The sequence below is a fragment of the Pseudophryne corroboree genome, chromosome 2 (genome assembly GCF_028390025.1).
Source record: "Pseudophryne corroboree isolate aPseCor3 chromosome 2, aPseCor3.hap2, whole genome shotgun sequence".
NCBI lineage: Eukaryota > Metazoa > Chordata > Amphibia > Anura > Myobatrachidae > Pseudophryne > Pseudophryne corroboree.
In genome coordinates, this window is record NC_086445.1 from 786413487 (window position 1) to 786437359 (window position 23873).

The following is a 23873-nucleotide window of genomic DNA, read 5'->3' on the forward strand; positions in this document are numbered from 1 at the left end:
CTCCCACAACCCTAATTCCACCCTCTGTGAGACTTGTGATTTCACAGACTGGATGTATTGCAGCAGCCCCCCAGCATGAGATTATTTTCAGTAGCAAATTTTGCAATTTAACGGAATTTGCTACATGATGCAGAATGAGGGCTTATGTCCCTCCCCTACATCAGCGCTCTCTTTGTGAGCTGCTACTTCCATTTCTTACCCCCCACCCCTTTAAATGCAAAAATGTCATGATTTCATTTTTTTGAATTAGTTGTTATATACAGTGTAAGTTATCATTGATTTTGTTTTTCCCCCATGATTCTCATACTGTGGTGAACATTTAAATGTTCTGTTATGCTTGTAATCCATAATCCCCAACTAATAACAATATTAATATGCATGTAATTCCCAGTAGCTCTTAATGTCAAGTGTTCTTTAAGTTATAAAACAGTAAAATACTTTTATATATTTTGTTACCCTAAAATTGTGTTTTTGACATTGTATATTGGGATAATCAGAGATACTGTGTGAGAATTATATAATATATTCTCATGTTTATCTTGTTCTTAGCTTTCTAGATTAAAGCGAGAGCTAACACTGATGAAGCAAGAACTTCAGTTCAAAGAAAAGGGAGTAGAGACGCTGCAAGAGTAAGTTTGCTGCACCTTTTATTGTTATCTCAGCAGACGCGTGGCAGGAATTTACCACCGTACTGAGGGGGTAATTCAGAGTTGATCGCAGCAGGAACTTTGGCCCTCATTCCGAGTTGTTCGCTCGGTATTTTTCATCGCATCGCAGTGAAAATCCGCTTAGTACGCATGCGCAATGTTCGCACTGCGACTGCGCCAAGTAACTTTACTATGAAGAAAGTAATTTTACTCACGGCTTTTTCTTCGCTCCGGCGATCGTAATGTGATTGACAGGAAATGGGTGTTACTGGGCGGAAACACGGCGTTTCAGGGGCGTGTGGCTGAAAACGCTACCGTTTCCGGAAAAAACGCAGGAGTGGCCGGGGAAACGGTGGGAGTGCCTGGGCGAACGCTGGGTGTGTTTGTGACGTCAACCAGGAACGACAAGCACTGAAATGATCGCACAGGCAGAGTAAGTCTGGAGCTACTCAGAAACTGCTAAGTAGTTAGTAATCGCAATATTGCGAATACATCGGTCGCAATTTTAAGAAGCTAAGATTCACTCCCAGTAGGCGGCGGCTTAGCGTGTGTAACTCTGCTAAATTCGCAATGCGACCGATCAACTCGGAATGAGGGCCTTTGTTAGCAGTTGGGCAAAACCATGTGCACTGAAGGGGAGGCAGATATAACATGTGCAGAGAGAGTTAGATTTGGGTGTGGTGTGTTCAATCTGCAATCTAAATTGCAGTGTAAAAATAAAGCAGCCAGTATTTACCCTGCACAGAAACAAAAAAAGCCACCCAAATCTAACTCTCTCTGCACATGTTATATCTGCCTCCCCTGCAGTGCACATGGGCCCTCATTCCGAGTTGTTCGCTCGCTAGCTGCTTTTAGCAGCATTGCACACGCTAAGCCGCCGCCCTCTGGGAGTGTATCTTAGCATAGCAGAATTGCGAACGAAAGATTAGCAGAATTGCGAGTAGAAATTTCTTAGCAGTTTCTGAGTAGCTCGAGACTTACTCAGCCATTGCGATCAGTTCAGTCAGTTTCGTTCCTGGTTTGACGTCACAAACACACCCAGCGTTCGCCCAGACACTCCCCCTTTTATTCAGACACTCCCGCGTTTTTCCCAGAAACGCCAGCGTTTTTTCGCACACGCCCAGAAAACGGCAAGTTTCCGCCCAGAAACACCCACTTCCTGTCAATCACAGTACGATCACCAGAACGATGAAAAAAACCTTGTTATGCCGTGAGTAAAATACCTAACTTTTGTGTAAAAAAAGTAACCGCATGCGCTCTGCGAACCTTGCGCATGCGCAGTAAGCGATTAATCGCAATATAGCGAAAATCGGCAACGAGCGAACAACTCGGAATGTGGGCCATGGTTTTGCCCAACTGCTAGCAAAGTTCCTGCTGCGATCAACTCAGAATTACCCCCTATGTATACCAGTGATGGGCAATAGTCGGCTCTCCGAGTCTTCACTTGTTGCTTTTTTGTCAGATTTACTTGTAATAGCTTTTATATACTTGTTTCAAATGCCTGCTTAAATTATATTCATGTCCATTTACACGTACTACATATGCTGCTAATTACAGTTTCTTTCTTTTAAGGAAACCTATCTTTGTCCTCTGCAGTTTGGTTGTCTGCACCCTACCTGTTCCCTTGCAACGTATTGGTTGCAATGCTGACTCAGTCTTCCCTCCTCCAGGATGAGCTCTCAGTATTCCAAATGGACCTAAACATGTAATTCCTTCCTGCTGAACGCATAGCTGAAGGACATTACAGCTCTGGCAGTGCAGGGAATTTCCATCTGGGCTAGTGTTAAGTTTAGAAAATCTTAACATAGTTTTAGAACAGGGTGGTATTGTTAGCCTGCTGGTAGAGAAGTCATAGATTATATATATGTAGCAAAAGACAGGCCCACGAGAAAACACCAGATATGGCCAGTGCCCTGAGATAACAGTAAAACACACAGAAGTGGCTTAAAAAACAAAAAGGACATTGTTAGTGGTAATGGGACAGGTCCTGTTCATAAAAAAAAAAGTGCTGGCCTCTCAACAGTACCTGCTGTTGATAGAAGGGTAGCAGGAAGCAAGCTGTGGTTAGTGTGGGGCCTTCTGCCAGGCCTGATGATGTAAAAGGCAAGATTCACAACAAAACTTTCCATTCTTCTAGTAGGTAATCTATGGCTTTACATGGGAGGTGCCTAATGCGACTGGCAGTTATTTCTTCAGGATGTGATTTTAAAAATAGTACTCTGAGGATTAAATCATTCCAATGGCAGTTTTCTCAGATGATTAATTTATGCCATAGATCCTTAGTTTCGACAATAATGAATGAGGTAGCTGAAAAAGCTCTGTATTAGATATTGTTTTATGTTACTGTATGTATCTTATTCCTTTTAGCTTTGTTTTCATTTAATGTGAGCATATTGCTCCAAATGCACACAGCATCACCAAACCATCCCTCAAGGAAGGGAAACGGCAACAGTCTAAACCATTGACTTCTTACGTTAATTTTCATTTATCAGTGTTGTGCATATCCCTCAGTTTTTCACAGTGGTGATATAATACATTTTCTCTGACGTCCTAGTGGATGCTGGGGACTCCGTAAGGACCATGGGGAATAGACGGGCTCCGCAGGAGACTGGGCACTCTAAAGAAAGATTTAGGACTATCTGGTGTGCACTGGCTCCTCCCCCTATGACCCTCCTCCAAGCCTCAGTTAGATTTCTGTGCCCGGCTGAGCTGGATGCACACTAGGGGCTCTCCTGAGCTCCTAGGAAGAAAGTGTTTGTTAGGTTTTTTATTTTCAGTGAGACCTGCTGGCAACAGGCTCACTGCATCGAGGGACTAAGGGGAGAAGAAGCGAACCTACCTAAGTGGTGGTAGCTTGGGCTTCTTAGGCTACTGGACACCATTAGCTCCAGAGGGATCGAACACAGGACCCGACCTCGTCGTCCGTTCCCGGAGCCGCGCCGCCGTCCCCCTTACAGAGCCAGAAGCAAGAAGGTGGTCCGGAAAATCTGTCTTCTCCAAGGTAGCGCACAGCACTGCAGCTGTGCGCCATTGCTCCTCATGCACACCACACACTGCGGTCACTGATGGGTGCAGGGCGCTGGGGGGGGGCGCCCTGAGCAGCAATACTGACACCTTGGCTGGCAAACTGGCACCATATATAGCCCCAGAGGCTTTATAGGTGCTTTTTAACCCCTGCCAGAATCCATAAAAATGCGGGAGAAAGTCCGCGAAAAAGGGGCGGAGCTATCTCCTTCAGCACACTGGCGCCATTTTTCCCTCACAGCTCCGTTGGAGGGAAGCTCCCTGGCTCTCCCCTGCAGTCAATACACTACAGAAAGGGTTAAAAAGAGAGGGGGGGCACAATTTAGGCGCAGTATACAATATATATAGGCAGTTATAAGGGAAAACACTCTTTATATGTGATATCCCTGTGATATATAGCGCCCTGGTGTGTGCTGGCATACTCTCCCTCTGTCTCCCCAAAGGGCTTTGTGGGGTCCTGTCCTCTGTCAGAGCATTCCCTGTGTGTGTGCTGTGTGTCGGTACGGCTGTGTCGACATGTATGAGGAGGATAATGATGTGGAGGCGGAGCGAATGCCTGTAAATGTGATGTCACCCCCTGCGGGATCGACACCGGTGTGGTTGGACTTATGGAAGGATTACGTGAAAGTGTCAACTCCTTACACAAAAGGTCGACGACACAGAACAGCCGGCTACTCAGCTTGTGCCTGTTCCAGCGTCTCAAATGTCATGGGGGGCTCTAAAAACGCCCGCTACCTCAGATGGCAGAAACAGATGTCGACACGGATACCGACTCCAGTGTCGACGACGATGAGACTAGTGTACCCTCCAAATAGGTCCACCCGTTACATGATTGAGGCAATGAAAAATGTATTACACATTTATGATAATACCCCAGGTACCACATAAAAGGGTATTATGTTTGGTGAGAGAAAACTACCAGTAGTTTTTCCTGCATCTGAGAAATTAAATGAGGTGTGTGAGGAAGCGTGGTCTTCCCCCGGTAAGAAATTGATAATTTGTAAACGGTAATTGGCAGCGTACCCTTTCCCGCCAGAGGATAGGTCACGTTGGGAAACACCCCATAGGGTAGATACAGCGCTTACACGCTTATCAGAAAAGGTGGCACTACCGTCTCCGGATACGGCCGCCCTGAAGGAACCTGCTGATAAAAAGCAGGGGGTTACCCTGAAAGATATAGTCACACACTCGGGCATTATATTGCGACCAGCCATTGCTTCGGCATGGATGTGCAGTGCTCCCGCTGCGTGGTCAGATTCCCTGTCGGAAAATAACTATGGATAGGGACAATATTTTGCTGACAATAGAGCATATAAAAGACGTGGTCTTATACATGCGTGATGCACAGAGGGATATTTGCCGGCTGGCATAAAAAATAAGCGCTAGGCCCATTGCCGCCAGACGGGGGTTATGGACTCGGCAATGGTCAGGCGATGCCGACTCGAATCGGCACATGGAAGTTTTGCCCTATAAGGGGGTAAAACTGTTTGGGGATGGTCTTTCAGACCTCGTTTCCACAGCTACTGCTGGGAAATCGACTTTTTTGCCACAGGCTACCCCACAACAAAAGAAAGCACCGTATCATCAAGTACAGTCCTTTCGGCCCCAGAAAAGCAAGAGGGCTAGAGGCTCATCCTTTCTGCCGAGAGGCAAAAGTAGAGGAAAAAGCTGCAGCACACAGCTAGTTCCCAAGAGCAGAAGTCCTCCCTGCGTCCGGTAAGTCCACAGCATGACGCTGGGGCTGCTCAGGCGGACCCGGGTACGGTGGGGGCCCGTCTCAGAAATTTCAGCGCCCAGTGGGCTCTCTCACATGGATCCCTGGGTCCTTCAAGTAGTATCTCAGGGGTACAGGCTGGAGTTCGAGACGTTCTTACCCCCGCCGTTTCTTAAAATCTGCCATGGAGGCGGTGTTGGTGGCTATTCAACACTATAATCACAACAAGTGATTGTCAAGGTGCCCCTCCTTCAGCAAGGAAGGGGTTACTATTCCACAATGGTTGTGGTACCGAAACAGAACGGTTCGGTGAGACCCATCTTAAAATTAAAATACTTGAACTTTTATATCAGAAGATTCAAGTTCAAGATGGAATCGCTCAGGGCGGTTATTACGAGCCTGGACGAGGGGGATTACAGGGTCTCCCTGGACATCAAGGATGCGTACCTGCATGTCCCCATTTACCCTCCTCACCAGGAGTACCTCAGATGTGTGGTACAGGACTGTCACTATCAGTTCCAGACGCTGCCGTTGGAGTTGTCCACGGCACCGAAGGTCTTTACCAAGGTAATGGCCGAAATGATGATACTCCTTCGCAAGAAGGAAGTTTTTATTATCCCATACTTGGACGATCTCCTGATAAAGGCGAGGTCCAAAGAACAGTTGGTAGTGGGGGTAGCACTCTCTCGGGAAGTGCTACAACAGCACGACTGGATTCTCAATATTCCAAAGTCACAGCTGGTCCCGACGACACGTCTTCTGTTCCTGGGAATGATTCTGGACACAGACCAGAAAAGAGTGTTTCTTCCAGTGGAAGCACACGAGTCCTGGAAAAAATGGTAGCTTCGTACGAAGCATATTTCCATTCGGAAGGTTCCACGCAAGGACGTTCCAGTGGGACAAATGGTCCGGGTCCCATCTACAGATACAACAGCGGATAACCCTGTCGGCAAGAAACAGGGTGTCGCTGCTGTGGTGGCTGCAGAGGGCTCATCTACTAGAGGGCCGCAGATTCGGAATACAGGACTGGGTCCTGGTGACCACGGAGGCCAGCCTTCGGGGCTGGGGTGCAGTCACACAGGGAAGAAATTTCCAAGGAGATTTCGCTTCACATAAATATTCTGGAGCTAAGGGCCATTTACAATGCCCTAAGCCAAGCAAGGCCCCTGCTTCAGAACCAGCCGGTACTGATCCAATCAGACAACATCACGGCGGTCGCCCATGTAAACAGACAGGGCGGCACAAGAAGCAGGATGGCGATGGCAGAAGCCACAAGGATTCTCCGATGGGCGACCTACACCCGGGAGAATGGGGACTTCTTCCAGAAGTTTTCCAAATGCGGGTAAACCGTTGGGAATGACCACGGGTGGACATGATGGCGTCCCGCCTCAACAAAAAGTTGAAAAGATATTGCGCCAGGTCAAGGGACCCTCAGGCGATCGCTGTGGACGCTCTAGTGACACCGTGGGTGTACCAGTCGGTTTATGTGTTTCCTCCTCTACCTCTCATACCCAAGGTACTGAGAATAATAAGAATGCGAGGAGTGAAAACCATACTCGTGGTTCCGGATTGGCCAAGAAGAGCTTGGTACCCGGAACTTCAAGAGAGCTGGCAGAGGACCCTTGGCCTCTGCCGCTCAGACAAGACCTGCTGCAGCAGGGACCCTGTCTGTTCCAAGACTTACCGCAGCTGCGTTTGACGGCATGGCGGTTGAACACCGGATCCTAAAGGAAAAGGGTATTCCGGAGGAAGTCATCCCTACCCTGATCAAAGCCAGGAAGGATGTCACCGCAAGACATTATTACCGCATTTGGCGGAAATATGTTGCTTGGTGTGAGGCCATGAAGGCCCCGAAGGAGGAATTTCAACTGGGTCGATTCCTACACTTCCTGCAAGCAGAGGTAACGTTGGGCCTCAAATTGGGGTTTGTCATTACCAATTTCAGACGTTGCCGTTTGGGCTTTCCACGGCCCCGAGGATTTTTACCAAAGTCATGGCGGAAATGATGGTTCTCCTTCGCAAACAAGGGGTTACAATTATCCCGTACTTGAACGATCTGCTGATAAAGGCGAGATCCAAGGAACAATTGTTAAGAAATGTGGATTTGTCTCTGTCGGTTCTGCGACAACACAGTTGGGTTCTAAATTTGCCAAAGTCTCAGTTAATTCCGGCCACTCGGCTGCCCTTTCTGGGCATGATTCTAGACACAGAGTTACAGAGAGTGTTTCTTCCGGAAGACAAAGCTCTGGAACTACAGACAATGGTCAGGGAGCTTCTGAGGCCGACAAGTGTGTCGATTCATCAATGTACTCGGGCTCTGGGGAAAATGGTTGCGGCGTACGAAGCCATTCCGTTTGGCAGGTTTCATGCCCGGGTGTTTCAGTGGGATCTGCTGAGCAAATGGTCCGGGTCTCTCCTGCATATGCACCGGAGAATAAGTCTATCTTCCAGGGCCAGGATTTCTCTCCTGTGGTGGCTAAAAAGCTCTCACCTTCTAGAAGGGTGCCGATTCGTAATCCAGGACTGGGTACTACTGACACAACAAATGCAAGTCTCCGAGGCTGGGGCGCAGTCATCCAAGGAAGAAATTTCCAGGGGAAATGGTCAAACCAGGAATCTTGTCTCCACATAAATGTTCTCGAGTTAAGAGCCATTTACAACGGCCTGCTACAAGCAAAGAGCCTTCTTCAGGGTTGACCTGTCCTGATCCAGTTGGACAACATAACAGTGGTGGTGCATGTAAACCGTCAAGGCGGAACAAGGAGCAGGGCGGCTATGGTGGAGTCCACAAGAATCCTTCGCTGGGCGGAACAGCACGTGAGCGCTCTGTCAGCAGTCTTCCTCCCGGGAGTGGACAAAGACACGATCTCCATCCTGGAGAGTGGGCTCTTCACCAAGAGGTATTTGCAGAAGTGACGAAGCGTTGGGGAATTCCTCTGATAGACATGATGGCGTCTCGCCTCAACAAGAAACTTCCGAGGTATTGTTCCAGGTCAAGGGACCCCCAAGCCACTGCAGTGGACGCCCTGGTGACTCCGTGGGTGTTTCAGTCGGTGTATGTGTTCCCTCCGCTTCCTCTCATTCCAAAGGTGCTGGGGATCATACGACGAGCAAAGGTTCAGGCGATTCTCGTCGTTCCAGACTGGCCACGCAGGGCCTGGTATCCGGATCTTCAGGAATTACTAGTGGAAGATCTTTGGCCACTTCCTCTAAGAGAGGACCTGTTATTGCAGGGACCATGCGTGTTTCCGGACTTACCGCGGCTGCGTTTGACGGCATGGAAGTTGAGCGTCAAATCTTAGCTCGAAAAGGTATTCCTGGGGAGGTCATCCCCACTCTCCTTAAGGCTAGGAAGGAGGTTACGCCGAAACATTATCACCGTATTTGGAGAAAGTATGTTTCGTGGTGTGAGACCAAAACTGCTCCTGCGGAGGAATTTCACTTGGGTCGGTTTCTCCATTTTTTGCAGGCAGGCGTCGATGCAGGCCTGAAATTGGGTTCCATCAGAGTGCAGATTTCGGCTTTATCTATTTTCTTTCAAAAGGAATTGCCCGTCCTTCCAGAGGTTCAGACTTTTGTGAAGGGAGTGCTGCATATCCATCCTCCATTTGTGCCGCCTGTGGCGCCGTGGGATCTTAAAGTGGTCTTGCAGTTTCTTATGTCTCCCTGGTTTGAACCTTTGCGTAAGGTTGAGTTAAAGTTTCTCACTTGGAAGGTAGTCATGCTTTTGGCTCTGGCGTCTGCCAGGCGAGTGTCAGAGTTGGCGGCCTTATCTCACAAGAGTCCATATTTGATCTTCCATTCGGATAGAGCAGAATTGAGGACTCGTCAACAATTTCTGCCGAAGGTGGTTTCTTCGTTTCACATTAACCAACCTATTGTGGTACCTGTGGCTACAGATGCTGTGGCAGTTCCAAAGTCTCTTGATGTTGTAAGAGCTTTGGAAATTTACGTCGCCAGAACGGCTCTTACCAGGAAAACAGAGGCTCTGTTTGTCCTGTATGCTTCCAACAAGATTGGAAATCCTGCTTCTAAGCAAACTATTGCGCGCTGGATTTGTAGTACGATTCAGCAAGCTCATTCTTCGGCTGGGCTACCGTTGCCGAAGTCAGTAAAGGCCCATTCTACCAGAAAAGAGGGCTCGTCTTGGGCGGCTGCCCGAGAGGTCTCGGCACTTCAGCTTTGCCGAGCAGCTACGTGGTCGGGTTCAAACACCTTTGCTAAGTTTTACAAGTTTGATACCCTGGCTGATGAGGACCTCATGTTTGCTCAATCGGTGCTGCAGAGTCGTCCGCACTCTCCCGCCCGTTCTGGAGCTTTGGTATAGACCCCATGGTCCTTTTGGAGTCCCCAGCATCCTCTAGGACGTAATAGAAAATAGGATTTTAGTACCTTCCGGTAAATCCTTTTCTCCTAGTCAGTAGAGGATGCTGGGCGCCCATCCCAGTGCGGACTGTTACTTGCAGTGTATTATTGCTGGTTAAATTTGTTTACACGCGGGTTGTGTATTAGTTATATTCAGCTTGTTGCTGTTGTTAATTCATACTGTTATCTGATTTCCTGATACTCCGGTTGTACGGTATGTTTGTGGTGTGGGCTGGTAGGTTTTCTCGCCCTTAGTTTAAACAAAAATCCTTTCCTCGAAAATCTCCGTCTCTCCTGGGCACAGTTCCTATAACTGCGGTCTGGAGGAGGGGCATAGAGGGAGGAGCCAGTTCACACCCAGTCAAAGTCTTTTCAGTGTGCCCAAGCTCCTGCGGATCCCATCTATACCCCATGGTCCTTTTGGAGTCCGCAGCATCCTCTACGGACTAGGAGAAAAGGATTTACCGGTAGGTACTAAAATCCTATTATTTGTGTGCAACTGATCCTCTGATTCTGTACATGAAGTGCTACAATGTAGCAGCCACAGCTTTTTCTAATTCAAGTTCTGTTCTGCTCCGTATACAGACTCAGTCACACACAATATACAAGTGTCATACTACATCAGATTACTCAACACAGGGCCTAATTCAGACCTGATCGCTTACGATCAGGTCTAAACTGCGCATGCATATGCACCACAGTGCGCAGGCGCGTCGGTCCTCAGCGACTGGGATCAGCGGGCAGCGACGGGATGTACGAGAAAAGCGATCGCACGGACTGACAGAAAGAGGGCGTTTGTGGGTGGCAACTGACCGTTTCAGGGAGTGTCCGGAAAAAAGCAGGCGTGTCCAAGCGTTTGAAGGGAGTGTTTCTGACGTCAGCACCGGTACCGATCATCGCACTGGAAGAGTAAGTCCTGGGCTGTGCAGAGACTGCACAGCGATTTCCCCCTCCCCCTGTAGGCGGCGGCTATCTGATAGCAGGGATGCAAAAAACGCACCCTAGCGATCAGGTCTGAATTAGGCCCACAGTCTCCTTGTGCATCCTAGTCACATTGCATTGCAACTAATACCCCTTTCACACTGCCAATGCCGGATCCCACCCGGGAATTGGAAACGGGTCCTTCCCGGGTGGGATCCGGCATTGGCAGCTGCTGCAGGTTTTCCCGACCCGGAAATATGCTGGGCGGATTGCCATAGCAGTGGGGGGCGGAGCCAGCGGCAGAGGTGGAGGCGGCGCTGGGAGATGAGCTCATCTCCACGCCGCCTCTACCTATCTTGCCCGGGAGCCCGTTTACGCAGCCACTGACCCGGTATTCAACCCGGGTATAACACTGCTATATACCCGGGTTAAATTGCCGGGTCAGGCGACCCAGGATTTCAGCTATGCCCCTTTCACACTGCACGCCGACCCGTATCGACCCGGCAACTACCAGACTCAGTTTATAAAATGTGCTTGGCGGAGCCGGTCACGCTTAGGGAAGATCCTGAAGCGTTTTCTGCATTTATTTTCAATGTTTATTATTTTCAGCCTGCCTGCTTCATGGAACTTAGGGAGGGGGGAGAGAGAACGGCCCAACCTCTTGAAGAGTTAATGGTCCCGTTTCCTGCTGACAGGACACTGAGCTCCTGAGGAAACTATTCGCAAGCCCCACCACGACGAGCATACATTCCCGCACCACGCCGCCACCCCTAACAGAGCCAGAAGAATGAAGAGTGGTGAGTACTGAGCCGCCGTCCCAGTTAGCGGGTCGCCGGCCATTATGGCGGCATGAGGGTACGGAGATGCACGGCTTCTAAACGGGGCGGAATGCGTCTCCAGACACAATACACAACTGCGTCTCAGTACACAGTACGCAGTACCCAAACTGGCAAACACAGCCTTAAAACGGTTCTGCTCCATTTTAAGCACAAAATTACCTCAGCCAGTATTAAAAAAGTGGGAAGACCGCGCAGCGCCATTGAAGGGGCTAGGCTTCACTATGAGAGGATCCAGTAGCTCACCAGCGCCATTTTCCCTCTGCACTGACAGGGACGCGTAGCTCCTCTGGTGTGACTCCAAATTACCTCAGCGGTACCAGGGGGTCATAGCAGGGGGGGGAGCGACTATTAGTGTACTAAATCCCTTATCAGGGTACTTAGTCTGCGACCTGGCTAAGCTTGGCATTAGCATTAAGGGCACGGTGGGGGCTGGCTCCAAACAACTCTGTGTCTCCCTGAAGGGCTCTTTGTGGGTTATTTGTGCTTAACCTTTTCGTGTGTGTGTGTGTGTGTGTGTGTGTGTGTGTGTGTGTGTGTGTGTGTGTGTGCTCTGTCACATTTACTTTATGTCAGGCAAAGAGTGTGTTTCTTGTACAGCGGAGTGTTCCTCTTCACCAGGGGGCTCACTACGGGTGTGGTATGGAAGGTCGACAGTAACTAGGTCGACCACTATTGATCGACAGTAACTAGGTCGACAGGGTCTTTAGGTCGACATGTTCTAGGTCGACAGGTCAAAAGGTCGACATGAGTTTTGAAAAAAATTTGGTGTTGTTTTCTTCGTAGAGTGACCGGGAACCCCAATTAGTGCACCGTGTCCCCTCGCATGGCTCGCTTCGCTCCCCATGCTTCGGGCAAGGTGCCTCGCTCCGCTACCGCTTCGCTCGGCACAGATTACCGTTACAATCGTAGTCCACGTGGATCGTTAAGTATGAAAAGGTTCAAAAAAAGAAGAAAAATTGTGAAAAACTCATGTCGACCTTTTGACATGTCGACCTAGAACATGTCGACCTAAAGACTCTGTCGACCTAGTTGCTGTCGACCAATAGTGGTCGAGCTAGTTACTGTCGACTTAGAGACCGGATCCCACTGGGTACTCAGGGTTCACAGAATAGCGGGGCTGAACCGGAGTGGGTTAATTCTCTTAAAAGAATGCTCTCCACTCTTTCTACAAAATTGTCCCGCAGTGAGAAAGAGACGCAGTACTTAAAACAGACTGTGGATGAGATTATGAACAGAGACTCAGTTCCCAAAACAGTGTCTCAATCCCCTCCCATTTGTCCGCAAAAGCAATCTCTGGCCCATATCCTGCAGTCTGACTCTGATGCTGACAGGTCAGACATGGAGGAGGGGGAGGTGGACTCAGAGGGCGGGATGCAGCTCTGTCACAGGGAATAGAGGCTCTTATAGAGGCTATCAGAGATGTTCTGCTCTTATAGCGGCTATCAGAGATGTTCTGCATATTCCTGATCAGAGATGTTCTGCATTTCAGAGTGTGAGGAATCTTATTTTAATGTAAAAAAGAAGTCCTCAGTTACTTTTCCTGTGTCAAAGGAATTGAATACCCTGTTTGAAGAACCATGGGTTAATCCTGATAAGAATTTTCAGATCCCCAAGATGTTGCTCTCATCTTTTCCTTTTCCTCTGGAGGATAGGAAAAAATGGGAAAATCCACCTATAGTGGACGCATCAGTCTCTAGGCTGTCACGTAAAATTGTATTGGCTGTTCCTGGTGCAGCCTCCGTTAAAGACACGGCTGATCATAAAATTGAGACTACACTCAAATCATTGTACACAGCTGCTGGGATGGCCCAAAGACCCACTATTGCATGTGAGTGGATCACTAAAGCAATTGCTAAATGGTCAGGTAACCTAATTGAGGGGTTAGATTCCTTATCTAGGGGGGATGTTGTCTTACTCCTGAAGCATATACAGGACTCTGTGAACTTTATGGTGGAAGCCATAAAGGAAATAAGCACGCTTAACACACGCACCACTGCTATGGCAGTGTCGGCACGCAAGGCCGTGTGGCTATGCCAGTGGACTGCAGACACGGACTCCAGGAAAGGCGTGGAAGGCCTACCATTCACAGGAGAGGCCTTGTTTGGAGATGAATTAGACAAATGGATCTCCACAGCTACTGCGGGTAAGTCTACGTATCTTCCTTCAGTAGCCCCCCCCCAACCAAGAAGACTTATTCAGCTTCTAAGTTACAGTCCTTTCGGACGGCCAAGTTCAAAGACAAATCCAGAGGTACTTCTACGTCCTCCAGCGGCGCAAGAGGTAAACCACGCAAACCAGCAGCAGCAGGTGCTCAGGAGCAGAGCTCAGGCTCTGCTTCCTCACAGACTTCAGCATGACGGTGGACCGCAATGCCTGGAAGGCTGTCAGGTGGGAGCCCGACTACAATTTTTCAGTCAGATCTGGTCAAATTCGTGCCAGGATCCCTGGGTCATAGATCTTATTTCCCAGGTTTACAGACTGGAATTCCAAAAGTTCCCACCTCACAGGTTCTTCAAATCAGGCTTTCACAAGAGGCATGTATCTATAGCATGCCATCCAAAAACTGGTACAGACTCAGGTCATTGTTCCAGTACCACCTCATCTACAAAACAAGGGGTACTTTTTCAAATTGTTCGTAGTACCGAAGCCGGACGGTTTGGTAAGACCGATTCTGAACCTTAAGTCTTTGAACCCGTACTTACGAGTGTTCAAATTCGAGATGGAGTCTCTGAGAGCAGTGATCTCAGGTCTGGAGAAGGGGGAATTCCTAGTGTCTCTGGATATCAAGGATGCGTACCTTCATATTCCAATCTGGCCACCTTATCAGGCTAATCTCCGGTTTGCACTGGAGGACTGTCACTACCAGTTCCAGGCCCTGCCATTTTGTCTCTCCATGGCACCGAGGGTGTTCACCAAGGTAATGGCAGAGATCTCCCTTCTGTAGTGGCTACAGTCTTCTCACCTCGTCGCAGGACGGAGGTTCGAAATTCAGAACTGGATCTGTTAACCACAGACGCAAGCCTCAGAGGTTGGGGAGCAGTCACTCATTGGGTGCAGTTTCAAGGAAGATGGTCAAGTCCAGAAGTCATCCTTGAATTCTGGAACTCAGGGCCATATACAACACCCTTCTGCAGGCCTCACATCTTCTTCAAGATCGAGCAATTCAGGTCCAGTCGGACAATGTGATGACAGTAACGTACATAAACTGACAGGGCGGAACGAAGAGCAGAGCAGCAATGTCAGAGGTGTCAAGAATTCTCCTCTGGGCAGAAAGAAATGCTGTGGCATTGTCAGCTGTCTTCATTCCGGGAGTAGACAACTGGGAAGCAGACGTCCTCAGCAGACACGACCTCCACCCAGGGGAGTGGGGTCTTCACCCGGACGTGTTCAAGTGCTTGACAAGTCGATGGGGATATCCACAGATCGACATGATGGCCTCTTGTCTCAACAAGAAACTCAGGCGATATTGTTCCAGGTCGAGAGACCCACAGGTGGTGGCGATAGATGCCCTGACAACTCCATGGGTCTATCAGAGGGTGTACATGCTACCTCCACTTCCTCTGATCCCAACAATTCTAAAACGAATAACTGTCACACTGTTGGCCTTGGCTTCAGCAAAACGTGTGTCGGAGCTGGGGGCTTTGTCTCACAAAAGTCCCTATTTAATTTTCCATGAGGACAGAGCTGAACTCAGCACTCGTCAGCAATTTCTTCCTAAAGTGGTATCCGCATTTCACATCAACCAACCTATTATGGTTCCGGTTGTCGCTGACACCTCTGCTACTTCAAAGACTTTCTTTATGATCCCAATAAAATTGGGTGTCCTGCTTCAAAGCAGACAGTTGCACGTTGGATCAGACTTACTATCCAGCATGCTTATTCCACGGCTAGTTTGCCATGTCCAAAATCTGTACAGGCCCACTCTATTAGGTCGGTGGGTTCTTCCTGGGCGGCTGCCCGTGGTATCTTGGCTTTACAGCTCTGCCGAGCAGCTACTTGGTCAGGTTCGAACACGTTTGCTAAGTTCTACTTTGGCCTCTGAGGACCTTCAGTTTGGTCAATCAGTTCTGCTGGAATCTCAGCACTCTCCCACCCGGTTTGGGAGCTTTGGTACATCCCCATGGTACTAATGTGCACCCCAGTGTCCTCTTGGACGTAAGAGAAAATAGGATTTTAATTACCTACCGGTATATCCTTTTCTCGTAGTCCGTAGAGGATACAAGGCGCCAGCCCAGTGCTTCGTTCTTCCTGCACTGTTACTTGGTTAAGTAATGTTGGTTCAGCCGTTGCTGTTCCTGTTTCAAGTTTGGTTATCTTGGCTTTTCTCTTGTTGTGTGTGCTGGTTCGGAATCTCACCACTATCCTTATCTATACTGCTCTCGAAGTATTGAAAAAGGGAGGGTGAAATCCTTAATGGCGCTTCTAGTAAACCAATTGCTGCCTTCTTGGTCCAACGGTGGACTTATCCCAGGTAGTCCAAAAGTGGACTTCTCTTTACTTAACATTTATATCCAAAAAACCAGCAATAAGAATGTAATTCACTATTATTTCTGTTAACTCTTTCGATAATCAAGCAATGAGCACCACTAACTGTGGTTGTTTCCTCCGCAACTTTTATATAAAAAAAACGACCTTTGCAAGCATCAACTCTTTAATCCTGCTGTGACTGTTTATTACACCAAGGAACTACAACACCCAGAATCAAAGCGGCACTTTTACTTTCGCTTCAACAGCTATGGACACATAAGAACTGGGAACTACATTACCCAGACGTATAGCGGCACTTCCGCCGCGGCTGGCACTTCCGGGAATAAGATGCATCTGAAATGGACTTCCGCCCTGGCCACGGACAGCGCGACTTCCTGGATGGGCAACAGACTACATCACCCAGGAGGCGAGCCGCGGCCGGCCTCTCTTTTTAGCAATTACTTTTGTTTTCAATAATCCCCAGTGAAAGTTCACTTTAGTTTATAAATGTGACTATTGAAATAAGCTTTGTTCTATGTCAGTAACAAAGCTTTCTGGCCGCAAATAGCGCCACTTCCTGTGGATACATAGACTACATTACCCAGGAAGCCTAGCGGCTTCCGGTTACGGACGTCCTTTTCCTGAATTACTCCCATTTTTGACTACATGTCCCACAACCCATAGGGGGAGTCGATCCTTATTTTCACTGGTATAATCCCAAGTGAGCATTGTTTTATGTCAATAATGTAGCGTTTTATACGATAACATACTTCCTAAACAGTAAGAAGAACTTTTTATTAATTTTATTAATTCTTTTAATTTCTGAACTCTCAGCATCCAGTTCCGGTCATGTGACCAGAAGTGATGTCACTATGTCTTGCGATAAATAGGGGAACCTGTTTGTTTGGACCCTCATGCCTTGAAAAAGAGTCTCCTGACTCGAAACGCGTTGGCTTAGAGGGGGCTCTTCAACAGCGGACCTGTCTATTGGACTCTGAAGGAAGGTAGGACCTTGTCATAAATATATATTTTTTGGAACCCCTAAGTTGGCCACTTATTGTTCCAAGACGGTTCTCTCTTCCATCAGAGCCGGACTCTTACGCTAAGATCAGCCTGTTTTTTATGTTATGTACTTTGAATAAATTTTACTTTTTACTACTCCTGGATCGAGGTCCTTGAAAGAAACCACTATATGAGGACACTAACCGTTTTGCACGTGAGTGTTAGGTACGCCTCCCTCACTATTTTAAGTTTGGCTACCCGCCACTGACTGATAGAGAACCCCATATCTCATGAAAGATACTGTTATGGGCGTCCAGACACCTGTCTCTATGTAAGTCAGGTGTGTTTTTAGGAATTCTATGGTTTCACTACCAGCATAGAAAGATACTGATAATTTTGAAATTAGGTACGCCTATAAACAGTGGCTAAGATACCACATGTTTTTTGAATATACTACACATTGTGTACTTCTGTTTCACATTTCATATATGGTCGAGTATTCCAGCATCGGATATTTAACCACCATGATAACCCCTTTGGAGCGATGTCCTTGAAAGAAACCGCTATATGAGGATATCGACCATCCCTCACGTGAGTGTTAGGTACGCCCCTCTCTTACAATAGCAGATACCATTTAGATCCTGGTCTTCAACCACCAATTGATAAAGAGCACGTCACATCTTGAAAAGATACCTTTATGGGCATGTCAACACCTGTCTTTTTGTAAGTCAGGTGTGTTTATATGAGAACACTGTCTCAATTTGTTGGTTTAAAAAGATCACCAATTCTCTGACCATTCACATTGCCTAGTGAAGCCTACTAGCCTATCGGCAAAAACCGTAGACTACGTTATTGCCTCATTTTGTTTCACGCGACAATACTACACATTGTATACTTCTGTTTCATTTTCCTATTATTTGAACACGGTTGAGCTCTCTATCAAAGACTGAACATTGAACACCCTTGACTTTCCGTCCGGAGATGGCACAGCTAAGTATTTTTTTGAGCACTCTCATATTCACCATCACCGCTTGAGCGATAGCGCCATCTAGTCCACACCACTCTGCTCTCGAAGTATGTCCGTCTCCTCGGGCACAGTTTCCTAGACTGAGTCTGGTAGGAGGGGCATAGAGGGAGAAGCCAGCCCACACTATCAAATTCTTAAAGTGCCCATGGCTCCTAGTGGACCCGCCTATTCCCCATGGTACTAAATGGACCCCAGTATCCTCTGCGGACTACGAGAAAAGGATTTACCGGTAGGTAATTAAAATCCTATTTTTCTAGAACTTCATTTCTTTTTAAATGTTTGGTAAGATATTTGTGTGTGTTCTAATCCATAAACATTGTATACTTTACTTAACATGAGTGCATGGTGCCCTACTCTTTGGTTAGATAATTTCGAATAAAATTTTACAATAATATCTCAGTGATATAAGAGGACAGATGTGCCCTCAGGCTTTGCGGCCTCAGTCGCCCCAAGCAGGCCCTCTCAGAGCTCCAGGTCCCTGGTGAGTCGGCTTAAGTGTCTGTCTCGCTCAAAATGTGCATCTTATTCACAAAAATAAACAACTGCAAGCGACAAAACAACTTTGCTAAATGATACTGATCAGTTTGATGTGTGACATTTGTATATCTGTGTATGACAATCGGAATCTGTTTAAGAAGTGTTACTATGCAGCGGTTGAAGTTCTTCTGTGCTATATCTGCGATGTCTGTATGTGTTTAAAACTTATTCCTGTGTAGTTTATATCACAGCCCAGCATCTCTGGTATACACTGGGCCTTATTCTGAGGTGGGAGTAAAGCAAAACAGAACAAGTTTGAATAAAATATTATCTGCGCAAACTCCTTAGTAGAATAAAAAAGGGAAAAGAAAAAGGAAGAAAAAGGGAAAAGAAGAGAAAACAAAGTTTCAGCAGAAAAAGACAAAACAAATGGTGCAGCCGTAGATCAGACCAGTACCCTTACTGGTTAAAATTAATCACAACAGAGAATTCTTGGCGCAGCATTTAAGGGATAACAGTGAAGACAGGGACAATTGTCAGACTGAATAATATAAATGGCATTTAATGATCTGTGGAACGCCTGCAAGCTGTGCAGAGCGACGGATCACCACGGCTCTGGGAGGCGGCCAGCACCAGTGGAGGGGAACAAGCACAGCGGAGACAGGGACCCACCATACGGAGAGTGAGAGGTACATTAGCGCCGCATTCAGCTAATCATCACCAGGAAGTAGTGGGTCCATCCTTGCCAATATACTATTACAGGTTGAGTATCCCATATCCAAATATTCCGAAATACGGAATATTCCGAAATACGGACTTTTTTGAGTGAGAGTGAGATAGTGAAATCTTTGTTTTCTGTGGCTCAATGTACACAAACTTTGTTTAATACACAAAGTTATTAAAAATATTGTATTAAATGACCTTCAGGCTGTGTGTATAAGGTGTATATGAAACATAAATTAATTGTGTGAATGTACACACACTTTGTTTAATGCACAAAGTTATTAAAAATATTGGCTAAAATTACCTTCAGGCTGTGTGTATAAAGTGTATATGAAACATAAATGCATTCTGTGCTTAGACTTAGGTCCCATCGCCATGATATCTCCTTATGGTATGCAATTATTCCAAAATACGGAAAAATCCGATATCCAAAATACCTCTGGTCCCAAGCGTTTTGGATAAGGGATACTCAACCTGTAATAAAGCTGTGTGTTACGGAAAGGTTCCCAGTGTGGATCAAGCTATTTGCACAGGAAAGTGTATAAGGAAAGAGGCTATACCGTTTAAGGATCGTAATTTTAAACTGTACAGATCTGTTTTGTGAGATAAACTGCAAGCCTATTTGGCTAAGGACAACAGGTCTCAGGACATTTTCTGCCGTTTAGGCATTGACTTATAATCAATTTATCCATTATAGAGTATTTTTACCGGTTATACTCGTTTTATTGAATGAATTAGGTATTATATCAGTGAATGAATTGTGTTTTTAACCATATGCTACACAAGCAAAACATTTTAATCTGTGATCATTAAATGCCATTTATATTATTCAGTCTGACAATTGTCCCTGTCTTCACTGTTATCCCTTAAATGCTGCGCCAAGAATTCCCTGTTCCGAAAAACAGAACAAGTATCTGTGCATCTGGACAGACCTTCTTGCAATGCAAGGGGAGCAAATACACTTATATTTTTTACATGTAGGGTAAATACTGGCTGCTTTTGCATGCAGCCCAACAGTGCTGAAAAGCTTTATTTTTACACAGCAACCTAGATTTCAGTTTTGACATACCCATCCCAAATCTAGGCCCAAATATATTAAGCCTTAAAAAGTGATGCCGAGTAAAGTGATAATGAGTGTTAAAGTATCAGCCAATCAGCTTCCTAACTGTCATGTTACAGGATGTGTTTGAAAATTAACAGTTAGGAGCTAATTGGCTGGTACTGGCCACTTTGTCACTTTTTAAGGCTTAATACATTTGTGCCCTAAATCTCTCTGTGCTTTTATAAAGCCACATGGATTGCAACATGGTTTGCCAAGGTGCACAGTTAACTTGCTCTTTTTTGCTTTACCCCCACCTCAGAATCAGGTCCCTTGAATGGTGTTTTGCTGCATCTGCAAGATGCAAAATGTAAAGAAAAATGGCACGCTACACCTCTTGGAGTGGCTCAGTCATGCCGGATGTCCCACGCCGTATGGCGTATAGACGCTAGGTGTATGAGGAAACATCTGTATCCTTATTTTGCACAGATCTACAAAAAAAAATTGTAGATTCATTGTAATTCAGGAACATTAAAGTACCTTAACAATAAGTTGTGTGTTGGAAATATAGCCCATAAAATCCATGTACATTAAAGCATTGAGCTCAGCTTTCTTATTGGTTTTTACTAGTTCTTAATATTACAATATCACCCTTTCAATTGAAATTAACAGATTCGTGTAGAGATGCTCTAACTGATCATGGATCAATTTTTCAATCGTTTAGGCAAACTGATTTAAAAAGTCACTGGAAAGTCAAGAACATTTTTAAATTGTTGAAACACAAAAACTCATATTGAAGCTCAAATTGGAAATTTAAAAAAAAACAAATTGGCTAATGATGAACCTTCAATGTGAACACAGACAAGCTTGCAGTTCACGTAAAAAATATTTACATTGTTATATTATTTCAAAATATGAATTAAATAGTTTTTTTAAAAATAAAAATATTTATAAATGCAGATTTAATGCAAATGGCAAGCTCCAACCTCCAACACTGAAGACAAGTCAAAGTCAGGGTTTGTAGATGATTGTACATGTTCAGGTCTTCCAGCCGGTGAAATTTAATAACTAATATGCTGCTTTAGTTCACCATAAAGTTGAATCCATTTGTTCTGTTTATAGCTATTTTGTAATCCCATTAGGTATAAAAATATAAGTAATGCTTTTTTCTTGTGTTTCTTCCAATAGAATCGATCGTAAGATGTCAAGTGCGCATACAAATTATAAGCTAGATGAGGCACAAGCAATAATGAGCGAACTACGAACAATACGGCAAGCAATTTGCCTGGGGGAGAAGGAAAGACGTGACCTTATGCAGGTATGGACAATGTTTTATTCAGTTTAGGTATGGGTAAAGAGATAATCAACTGCTTCTGTGGACATTTATCTATAAACTTCTATTTGTTCTTCTGGGAAATTTCCTCATCCGGTCATAAAATCTTCTTTCTGCCAGAACATTCCCAAGCAAGGAAGAATGCAGTACAAAGTTCATTTAGAAACATTAATGGTCAACAATGAAAAAACAGTGACCTTGCAATGCTAATTTATTTTATTGGGAGCCATGCACCTATTTCATGGCAGGTTTATCAAGTCACACTGACAGCTACTGTGGGGTGCAAAATTGTGCTGTACGTGATGGGAAGAGCCAGCTGGATGCAGGAAGACGGCAATGCCCTGCAAATGGGACAAGTCCAGTAATGACAGTATTGAGATCCCCTTATGCTCATGACTTAACTAAGATGTAAATGAGACTTGAACATACAAGAATGTGTAAAATAGAACAATATGTAAACGTTAATAGTAATTAAATGGGATAGTGAGAAGAACCTTGACGTAATGTGTTCACAGGGGCTCTTCCTAAACCTAAAAGCGTGTGTATTTCACCCATGCCCTCCGTGGTTACGTAGACGGATTTGCACAAGATTATAATTATTGAAGCACTTTTTTTTCCCTTGGTATAATGGGTAATGCAGATTTGAAAAAAATATAAGCATCCATATGCTTTCATCAGAAAATACAACTATTTGTCTTTCAACAACCTTGACAACTTTGCTTATGTGTAAACGCCTGTTACCACCCAGTTACACCCTTCAGCAGCAATTGAAGATGCAACTGAATTCTGCACAACTCAACAGTGTCTATATTTGAGTGTGCTTGGCTTTGGAGCATGCGCATAGTGAATGCATGATACATCCAACTCTCTAGCAGCCAACAAATGGACATTTATACAGAAAGTCATTGCCAAAGTCCAAAAAAAGCTAAGTCTGGGGTGGAAAAATTTCCTTTTCCCCTCCCCTATAGAAAAAATTGACATATCTAATTTTATGCATATTGATACGTGGTGCAAGGCATGGTATGTAATCACACAAATCGGACCTCCAACTTTTGCCTTTTTTTATCCAGATTATATAGTTTTTCCTGCAGTTTTTGTTTTAGTTCAATAGTAGTGTACTCAGTATTTGGGATTAGAATGTTTACTATAACCTACATTACATCACTGACCCTCCTATACCTTACCTTACACTACATTACTGACCATTTCTATACTCGCCACTACATTACTGGCCCCTCTATGCCTAACAGTACATCACTGACCCCTCTATACCCTTAACTACTAAACTATACCCTACACTACATCATTGATCCTTTTATACCCTACATTACACTACATCATTGATCCTTTTATACCCTACATCTTGACCATTCCTCTAGGTAGACTAGAGGAATGGTCAAGAGTCTGGCAATTACAGTTTAATGCCAAAAAATGCAAAATCATGCACTTAGGTCTCAAAAATCCTAAAGCTAAATATAGTATTAATGGCACTATACTGGAAACTACTGAGGAGGAAAGGGATCTAGGAGTCACTATTTCAGATGACTTAAAGGCAGGTAAGCAATGTAACAAGGCAATGAGGAAGGCTAGTCAGATGCTTGGCTGCATTGGGAGAGGAATCAGCAGCAGAAAGAAAGAAGTAATAATGCCACTGTATAGGTCATTGGTACGGCCTCATCTAGAATACTGTATTCAGTTCTGGAGGCCATATCTTCAAAAGGATATTAATACATTAGAAACTGTACAAAGGAGGGCAACTAAAATGGTGCATGGCCTACATCACAAAACATACCCAGAAAGACTAAGAAATCTCAATATGTATAGTTTGGAGCAGAGAAGGGAAAGGGGGGACATGATAGAAACTTTCAAATATATCAAGGGTTTTAACAAAGTCCAGGAGGGAAACATTCTCCAAATGAAGAGAAGCAATAGGACACGAGGACATGCACTGAGACTGGAGGGGGGGAGGTTTAGGGGAAATTTGCGGAAAAATTATTTCACAGAAAGGGTAGTGGACAAGTGGAATAGCCTCCCATCAGAGGTGGTAGAGGCTAAGACAGTAGAGCAATTTAAACATGCATGGGATAGACATAAGGATATCCTTACAAAGAAATAAGGATCAAATAAGGTTAGAGATAAAAATAATGTAAAAAAAAAAAAAAAAAAAAAGGGGCAGTCTAGATGGGCCAAGTGGTTCTTATCTGCCGACAAATTCTATGTTTCTATATTACATTACTGACCCCTTTATACCCTGCACTGCATTACTGACCCCTCTATACACTACACTACCGAACT

General features: G+C 45.6%; 1 protein-coding gene across 3 annotated transcripts in view; it reads left to right on the forward strand.

Moving 5' to 3' along the window:
• Window positions 1-23873, forward strand: part of WWC3 (WWC family member 3) — a 617369-nt gene that overhangs the window by 368073 nt on the left and 225423 nt on the right. For all 3 annotated transcript variants that reach the window (XM_063955530.1, XM_063955532.1, XM_063955536.1), the window contains 2 exons: window positions 550-629; window positions 21434-21563. In XM_063955530.1, coding sequence (XP_063811600.1) covers window positions 550-629; window positions 21434-21563 — 210 coding nt within the window. The remainder of the gene's footprint in view (window positions 1-549; window positions 630-21433; window positions 21564-23873) is intronic.